Source organism: Zeus faber (genome assembly GCF_960531495.2).
Source record: "Zeus faber genome assembly, chromosome: 7".
NCBI classification, from domain to species: Eukaryota; Metazoa; Chordata; class Actinopteri; order Zeiformes; family Zeidae; genus Zeus; species Zeus faber.
In genome coordinates, this window is record NC_137203.1 from 15,072,821 (window position 1) to 15,082,820 (window position 10,000).

The window sequence follows — 10,000 nt, forward strand, 5'->3', positions numbered from 1 at the left end:
CCTGCCTAATCTTGAGTATTCCCCTCCCTGTGCTGACAAAACAGCTCTGCCCTGTCGAGGCATGGACTCCACAAGACCTCTGACAAGAGCCAAGACGTTAGCAGCAGATCCTTTAAGTCCTGTAAGTTGCCAGGTGGGGCCCCCATGGATCGGGCTTGTTGTTCCAGCACATCCCACAGATGCTTCATCGGATTGAGATCTGGGGAATTTGGAGGGCAGGTCAACATCTTGAACTCTTTTGCATGTTACTCAAACCATTCCTGAACAATTTTTGCAGTGTGGCAGGGCGCATTATCCTGCTGAAAGAGACCACTGCCATCGGGGAATACCGTTGCCATGAAGAGGTTTACTTGGTCTGTTACAATGTTTATGTAGGTGGTACGTGTCAAAGTAACATCCACATGAATGCCGGGACCCAAGGTTTCCAGCAGAACATTGTTCAGAGCATCATACTGCCTCCACCGGCTTGTCTTCTTCTCATAGTGCATCCTGGTGCCATCTCTTCCCAGGTAAACAAGGCACACGCACCATCCACATGATGTAGATAAAAAGGTGATTCATCAGACCAGGCCACCTTCTTCCATTGCTCCATGGTCCAGTTCTGACGCTCACGTGCCCATTGTAGACCCCTGTCCACCGCATGGGCACTCTGACCGGTCTGCAGTTACACAGCCCCATACGCAGCAAGCTGTGATGCACTGTGTGTTCTGACACCTTTCCATCACAGCAGCATTAACCTTTTCAGCAATTTGTGCTACAGTAGCTCTTCTGTGGGATCGGACCAGATGGGCTAGACTTCACTCCCCACGCGCATCAATGAGCCCATGGGCACCCATGACCCTGTCGCTGGTTCACCGGTTGTCCTTCCTTGGACCACTTTTGGTAGGTACTACCCACTGCATACCAGGAACACCCCACAAGACCTGTCGTTTAGGAGATGCTCTGACCCAGTCTTCTATCCATCACAATTTGGTCCTTGCCAAAGTCGCTCAGATCCTTACGCTTGACCATTTTTCCTGCTTCCAAAACATCAACCTCAAGAACTGACCGTTCACTTGCTGCCTCATACATCCCACCCCTTGACAAGTGCCATTGTAATGAAATTATCAATGTTATTCACTTCAACTGTCAGTGGTTTTAATGTTGTGGCTGATCGGTGTGAGTCCAAAAAAACATTGGTTATTTTACAAACATACTCAAGAACGCTGGATGATAATGGCATGTGTAGTATGTCATAATTTGTACAGGAGTTTGGATGTAAAGATGATCAATTTTATTTATTATTTTATTTTACTATTTTTTATTTATATATATTATAGTAGTATTATATATATATATATATATATATATATATATATATATATTCCCTTCTTTTGTCATTATTATTATTATTATTCTACTAATATTATTTTTCACTATACAGTATATATATGTATATACTGTATATATATAGTGGAAAAAAAATCAAAAATTTACAATATCATACATACAGTATATTAGATGTCTGATATTTTACATTTTAGATTTTTTTTTTTTACACTGCACTTTTTCGCAAGACTGCCACCAATCGCCCTCTTTGGAGAATGAGCTTACCATGTTTTGGTCTATAAACAACTAATCATCACTACTTTTCTCAGAGGGGCAAAAGTATACCAACACACACACACACACACACACACACACACACACACACACACACACACACACACACACACACACACACACACACACACACACACACACACACACACACACACACACACACACACACACACACACACACACACACACACACACACACACACACACACACACACTGTGTCATTTTTTACTTTATCTCTCAAAGCTTCAGGGCCACCGGCAGCACAACAAGAAACTTCTTCAGAAAAAAATACTGGGACAAAAAATACCATCAAAGAACTTTTCCTCCATTTGCAAACAGTTTCTTTATTTGGCTTTTCACATTAAATTACCCCAGACACTCCCCAAAACAGTACAGAAACAGCCGTGGGTGAATAATAGTGAGATTTTTCCTGAACTGAGCTGTTTATGTCCCCTCCTGTCCACCCAGGCTCCTATATCCCGGAGGGCCTGATGACTTCCTGTACCTGGGATTACGTCACATACTCATTGGCCAACAGGAGCTACACGCTGATGCTGTGCTGTTTTGTATTCTTCCTTCCGCTGGGAGTCATCTTTTACTGTTATCTCTTCATGTTCCTGGCAATACGCAAAGCAAGCAGGTACTGTAGCTCAAATGCTCAAGGAGTGTTTGTGTGGGTTCAGAGAAAAGGTTATATAAGATTTACTATACTATGTGTGTAAAGGAATGAGTACCCAATACTGTGATGAATTACACTAAATGCTTAAAGGCTCATGAAATGTGATGCCTGGCAGGGACATTGAAGACACAGGTTATTGTTTCCTCTCAAAACAGGTTATTGCTCTTACAAAGGAATGTGTGCACAAGCCTGCATACTGCACGGCCACGAATAGACACACACACACACACACAAACACACACACACACACACACAGAAAGAGTAAAAAAAAATGTGTAAAATGTCTTTTTAATCTGTGTTTGTTTAATAAATCACAGAGGACACTGACAGGGATTCTGCCTAACTGTGAAACGGAAGATTCTGTTCATCAAAGTCCACGACTTCAATGTTTCCCAACCTGCAGGGACGTGGATAGGCTGGGGACCCAGGTGCGGAAATCCTCCCTGATCCGCCAGAGGTCCATTAAAAGCGAATGGAAACTGGCCAAGATCGCTTTTCTGGTCATCGTGGTTTATGTCCTTTCCTGGTCACCGTATGCCTGTGTTACGCTGATTTCCTGGTCGGGGTAAGAGAGACGTCTATTCTGGAGGAAGAGAGAAAACACTTCTTGAGTGACCGACGCACTTTAACAATGTCACAACAACCAGGACTAAATGAGGGCCATTCTCGCCGACAGGAGCATTAGTAACGTAGCAACTATGCAAATTACAGGTTTGTGGAGGGGGATTTTTCCCCTCCAGCCTTATCTGAGAATGATGATGGATGGCGCACTCGTTGTCAAAACGCTGCAGTTACTCAGTCACAGAGGCATAAGAGTGTGGAGAAATGGTTTAATTTCACAGTGAGTCGGCTCATGCCTACATCGCATAGTCACTTGTTGCTAAGTAGCGAATAAACAAAAGCTTTAAATGTTGAGCCTTTGGTGCTCAAATCAGTTATTTGTCAAAGTGTGACTGTCTGGAATCAATGAATTGCAGCAGGGAGTCCCATGAAAGAGTCTCACTTCACTTGTGGTGAGATTTAGGACTACTCTCGACACAATGTTCTCTCCCCATTGACTGAGATAGCGCACGCTCGCGCACACACACACACACGCACACACACACACACGCACACACACATACACACACACACACACACACACACACACATTCTGACAAGACATAATGTTCAGATGAACCACATGGTTTTATTGTGGTAGATTGGTTATAGAATTCATGAATCTCTCTTTGGCCCTCACCACCACTTCCCATGCATGCAGTTGGGATCCAAGCGCTGGGCGCTGGAAGCATGGGCAGTGTATGACCCACAATGAAATCAGTATGCCTGTGAGTGGACTACTTTACATTCAAATGGTATTTCCTCCGGTATTCTGAACCGTGGATAACCGCAAGTTAACATACATAAGTGATCACTTGAAATCTGCTCGTCTCGTTGCACGGGTGGAGGGGAAAAAACGCAGCAGGACTTTCAAGGCTTTCGAACCTATTTTTCATGTTTTCACGTAAAACATCTTTCTGGGTAGAGAGAAAATGAGAGTGCTCGCCACCCTTCATTACCACCCAACAGCTATGGTTGACGTTGAAATAATCGGGCGGAGAGCAGCAGTAACGGAGAGCAGCTCTGGCAGAGAATGCTCTTATTCTGGTAGGGGACGTTCCTCGTCAGCCGTAGGGGGATGCTCAGGTCTACTCTCGGGCTGAGGAAAGCCGAGCCTCTCTTTGAATTATGAGAAGCCTCCTCAACACACCACCCATCTGGTACTACCATGAGTTCTGCGACCTCGGGACATGGCCTGCAGTGGTTGCAAAGCAGAAGCAGGTGGGGCGCGAAGACCCCGCACGAGAGTGACAGCTCCTTTCCCCCCGATCACGTCTTCTCCAAGTGTGGCGTCCGCCTGGGATGCTGGTGAGCTTCCTCATCGGGCTTCTGAGCAGAGGAATGTGCCGGCAATGTTGGGCCTTCCCTTTGGAGGGGGAGCTCGCATGACTGGCAGAACTTCTTGCACCTTTCCTTCAGCATAGCCCCAGCCCGAGCCTGCTCTGCTCCAAGGCACTGAAGCAGCTTTCATTAAGGACGGACTTAGGGGAAAAATTGGAAAAGGAAAATGCAATGATTATCAGTCGGCAAACTGGAAACCGAGCAAGCGGCCCACTGGCCTTATATGCAGGCAGGGGTTGGGCTCAGGGCGTCCCGTTGGATGTTGGCATCAATGGGGCTCACCATTCATTGGCTGATGCATGCATTAACATTTTCAGCGCCGCTGCACAAGACATGGTGGCAAAGCCAATTGAGTCTCTAGGGCTGTAGCTTATGGGAAATTAAACTGTCGCTTCATGGAACATTGCCAACTACACCGTTGTAATTTATGAGCAGGGGCGAGAGGATTAAGTCCAGGGCACTAATTCTACCAGTGAGGTCCTGAAAACTTAGAAAGGATTGCATTGGATTCATCAAAAAACCCAGAATGAATGAAAAACAACAGATGACGGGAGTAACACCTCTGAACCCATAATCCAGCCTGTCCCGACACTCCCTAAAACCACATGCTTGGCCAACTCCTCTTTTTGGAACCAATATGGCACACGGTTATATAACCACTGAAATGATCTCTCTCAGCATATTTGGTTGTTTCCTGCCTCTTGCTGACGTCTATTCTGTGTTTTAATTATGCTGATGACACTCCCGTTTTTGGTTGAATCCAGGTATGCCAACATCCTGTCGCCGTACTCCAAGACCATCCCCGCGGTCATAGCAAAGGCGTCCACCATTTACAACCCTTTCATCTACGCCATTATACACGACAAGTACAGGTAAACCAGGCTCGATGTACTTAGCGGAATACGCTGTGTGCTTGATAAGAATACAGCGTGAAAGGACGGACGTAAAGAGGGAAGTTAAAGGGATAAGAAGTATTTATCCATTATGGAGCTTGGAGGTTCACCAGGCCAGGTTTGCAATGACCTAACGCAAAATAAATACTGATGAGAGGTTGCAGACAAAGCATCTTTTCATTGATGGTTCTCTGAGGCATGAACAAACCCCACTGCTCGACGACTTCCCCAGGGTAACGCTGGCGGAGAAGGTCCCCTGCCTGTGGTTCCTGTCTCCCACCTCCAGGAAGGAGTGCACCTCGTCCTCCTTCAGCGAGTCGTCCTTCAGGGACTCTACGATCAGCCGGCAGTCCAACGTGTCCAGGACTCAGATCACGGTGTCCTCCAACTCCTCCGTGGACATGGTAACCACTGCGCCATACACGCATTAAACCGCAAAATGGGAAAATGGGAAGGCCCCCCAGCTCATTCCTTTTTCGGAGTGAAAAAAACCGTTTGCAACGTTTACATATCCACCGAGGAAACAAGACAAAATGCCTAAGATTAACGTTACAATCTCTCTAACCATCGAAATACATCATCCAAGCTTTCTTTAAGGAACTTTGCTTGCCCTGAAGAAACCCATATGAGGCAAAAGAAACAAACAAAAACAGGCCTTTCAAGTTTCCCGTCGCAGAGACTGCAGATCTTGAGGCTATGAAATTTGTTCTCAAGGTAATAATCTTCACAAAATGGTTCAACCTCGCGACTCGGTCTGATGTTGTTGCCATTCCGTGGCTCGGAGCAAGTATTTTGTATATTTTGTGCCTCGTGTAATACTGTCCCTGGGCACGCCAGTCAGACGCGGAGAACTGAACCCAACCTGGATCCTCAAAGGCATCCAATAGCAGGCGAGCGCGTTTGAAGATTACAGCTCAGCTTCATGAGCGATTTCCTGTCTTGAGCTCTTAAAAAGGGAAATGTTCTGGTGTTTCCATGTGATGGCTGAACCCCTCGCAGATCAACGCGGATGTGTTTTGGAGTTTGACCCCGAGGAAGCGCGGTATCACTTCCCCCGCTGTTGAGCTCCCCCGCTGCTGTGGATTTAGCGCGCTGGCCCGCTCTCCGCGTTATTTACAGTGCGTTTCTTCTCCAGGTGTTTGGGGACGTGCAGCTGGATCCGTTCGAGAGGAAGTCGGCCGACTCGTTCAGGTGCCGCTCGGCCAGCGGTCGCTCCAGCAGAGACAAGCTGTGTAAGAAGCAGCTGGAACGCAGGACGGGCAAGACCCATGCAGCCGATAACGTGAGCGCCAATAAATACAGTGTGACTGATGTGAAAACCGACTTAATCCTCTTTAAACAAACTTGTAAAGTATACTTGTGTTGGATTGGCTCAGGATAATAGCATTTTTTTCCAATAGCATTTTAACCAAGTACCTAACCTGGCGTAGTTGATGGTCATAAAAGAGTCCAAACAAAATACAATACATTTCAAAAAAACAGTTCTTACCAGAAAGAAAGTCGTATCTCCTAAAAGTGTTGCAAGAGTAGATTCTTTGACACCGTCTGTACAATGGAATTATGACATTTGTCATATATATACGTTTTAGTCTTAACACTGTTGGAATATGGTCCAAAGTCGTCCATTTCTCAATGTATTTATTCATTTAAGACAAATTTAAATGTAACAGTGGATGATTTTGTATGGATTTTATTGATATTGATGATTAGTTTAGTCTTAGTTAGTCTACTTGGATCTTTGGAGTGTCTGAGTTATTTTTTCCGTCCCTCAGATGGACACTTCTTTCTCTCCATCCCCTTGTTGTTTAGGGCATGGCGTAAGAGATTCTGACATCTGCTGGTTTTTAATGTTTGTTTGATGTTACGTTATAAACTGATAAATTGACATGTTGTATATGTTTGTGTGGGACGCCAGCCCCCGTCCAGTCTCAGGGAGTCTGTGAGTAGCTGTGAGCGGGAGCTGGTCTCCAGTTCCCTCGCCATGGCCACGGTTCCGCTCTTCGTGCTGACGAGGAAGAGGAGCCAGAGCCTGACCAGCGGCATGTCGGAGGCGGCGAAGAAGAGGGTCAACGCCAACGGTGTCCACAGCAACCACAAGAGCGACTCCTTGGATTTGGATTTCAGTGCGACGCCAAAGTCCGTCCAGAGGGTCCCTCGCATCATCGTGATCAGCCCCACGTCGGAGAGCAGCCTGGTCAAGCAGGAGAGCGTCTGCACGGAGGAGAGGTTTGGGACCGTGTCCAGAGAGACGTCCGGTGTCCAGCGTACTGGAGACACCTTCAGCAGCTAACTGGGACCACAGCTCTCTCACCGGGACCACAACCTTCTCACTGTGACCACAACCTTCTCACTGGGACAATAACCTTCTCACTGGGACAATAACCTTCTTACTGGGACCACAACCTTCATACTGGGACCACAACCTTCTTACTGGGACAATAACGTTCTCACTGGGACCACAAGTTTCTCACTGGGACCACAACCTTCTCAGTGGGACCACAACCTTCTCACTTGGACCACAACCTTCTTACTGGGACCACAACCTTCTTACTGGGACCACAGTCTTCTCACTTTGACCACAACCTTCTAACTGGGACCACAACCTTCTTACTGGGACCACAACCTTCTCACTGGGACAATAACCTTCTCACTGGGACCACAACCTTCTAACTGGGACCACAGTGGTCACAGTGGGACCACAACCTTCTTACTGGGACCACAACCTTCTCACTGGGACCACAACCTTGTAACCGGTCTGACCTCTACAGAAATCAAACCGTTTTATTTTGGTTTTCCATTTTCCTTCTTCCTCACATCTGCTCTTCTGTCATGTATGAAAATATAATATGAATCAATGAGGAAACTCTTCCCATTCTACATAGTTAGATGTTCACTGGTTGTGCTTGGGTTAGGATTTGGAATTATTTTTTTTAATTTTGATATGCAAATCATGGTGGACTGTTGCAAAGGCATGTCTAAGACACATTCAAAGAAAGATGATATATTTTGAATATTATATTTTGTTATGATACAGTTAAAATAAACAGCAGCAAATACCTATTTGTATATACAGTACAGCCTTGTATTGACAACTTTCATGTATAACTCAAGTAAGCGGATGAAAAGCAACTTTTATTCTTACAAATGGAGCAAACTTATGTTTTTACTCCTCTAGAAGTATACATTTTTAATTCCAAAATAATATTCCGGCTCTCTCATAAATTGTTTGATGTCAACGAGGCATCTGTGGTGGCATCTTGGATACGTAACAAAGCGAGGACTCTGCGGGCAAACCATGTTCCCTCGGAGAACGGGTGGCGGAACCAGGGACGGAATTCCGAGAAGGGGTCTGCGCTCGTCTCCGCTTTTTCTGAAAGCCGCGACCCTAAAAGTGAATATTAATCTGGGAAAATGCATTGCAGTCTAGAAAGGAGTACACCGGGATCAGACAAACTGTGGGGCTTATTTGTTAACCTATTGTAATATACAACTTTTTATGTTATGTGTCTGATGGATAGTTCACTAGCTGTTTAGATCAATACATTGGCAAACCTGCAACCCACTCACTACCCAAACTCCACTCTCCACTCTTTGAAATCATTTCCGGTTGTATAAAAACAATGTTAAATGTTATATTTGTGCCGCTTGTGATCTGCTGGTGAACTACAGTATATTGAAGAGATCCAATGTGTCAGTTCTCACGTATTTTGTTAGTGATGTCACTTCCTTCCATCAGTCTGTCCACTCTTGTTGTCAAATCTTTTGGCGTGTTTCCATGACATGGTACCGGCTCCGCACGACTCGAGTCTACCCGACCCGACTCTCCTCGCTTTTGGTACCGGGTACTTCGTTTTCCACTGCAGAAAGCACCCCCTCAATGTAATTGGTTGTCATAGCGACGCCGCATGAAACCGCCGTGACGTCGTCTTCGACATGCCACACACGGGAACAATGGAGGATATTGATGGGATGGTGTTCTTGATTCCTGGTGCGTGGCTCTTTGTCACAGCGAGGAGAGACATTTTTGTCTCTGAAGAGGCTGAAGACGGCAAGACAGAAGACCGGCGAGAAAACAGGAGGGTTTGGGAAATTCGACATCAGAGCAGGATGTCCTGTGTCACGCAGCGACGCAACGATGATTCCAGTGACGATTCTCTCTGACCGATCAGTTGCCTGCAGTGTTTTCACGTCACCTTTTGGTATCGCCTCAGCTCGCTTGTAACCTCGACGCAGGCGATACCAAGAAAAGTACCAAACTTTTGCCCGATGGAAGTCCAAGAAAGGCGAGTCCAGTTGAGCCATACCATGCAGTGGAAAAACAGCTTTGTTCAAAACCATAAAAGTACTTCTTGGAATGATGATGATGATGTCATAAATTATGGAAGTTTCATAAATGATTGATCTACTATTAAAACTGTGCTGTTCATTTGTCTCGGTTTTTTATTTTATTAATATATTTGAATTTATATTATATATTTTTCTATTTGTGTGTGTGTGTGTGTGTGTGTATGTGTATGTGTTAATTGTATGGTGGATTTGGTGAGAGTGTTCAGTAAATATCGGTGTCTGCGTGGGGGATTAATAGTTTGTCCCCCGGCTGATGTTGATGATGATGAGCATGGTGGTGCTGTTTGGGACCAGCCTGGGTCTGTGTTGCAGCATCAGACAGACATCTGCTGAGACAGATGTTTGGAGGCTGTGACAGCGCAAAAAATCAGGGCATCGTAGAAATTGAGGGGTGCTGATGTAACACCATCTGTTGGTTTAATGATGAGAGCCGGGATTACATATTGAAGATAATCAGCAATTGTTTGAGATTAATTGTTTTAATGACATTCAGTAACTGTCATGGAAGATTTTTGGTCGTAATAACAATCATGGGCC

At 45.5% G+C, this 10,000-nt stretch overlaps 1 protein-coding gene across 1 annotated transcript in view; it reads left to right on the top strand.

Moving 5' to 3' along the window:
• Positions 1 to 7,406, top strand: part of LOC307232999 (melanopsin-A-like) — a gene marked incomplete at both ends in the record, with an annotated part of 10,628 nt that extends 3,222 nt beyond the window's left edge. Inside the window, 6 exons of the mRNA XM_080004212.1 lie at positions 2,072 to 2,243; positions 2,686 to 2,847; positions 4,988 to 5,095; positions 5,349 to 5,520; positions 6,252 to 6,398; positions 7,032 to 7,406. Coding sequence (XP_079860338.1) covers positions 2,072 to 2,243; positions 2,686 to 2,847; positions 4,988 to 5,095; positions 5,349 to 5,520; positions 6,252 to 6,398; positions 7,032 to 7,406 — 1,136 coding nt within the window. The remainder of the gene's footprint in view (positions 1 to 2,071; positions 2,244 to 2,685; positions 2,848 to 4,987; positions 5,096 to 5,348; positions 5,521 to 6,251; positions 6,399 to 7,031) is intronic.
• Between the last annotated feature and the right edge of the window lie 2,594 nt (positions 7,407 to 10,000).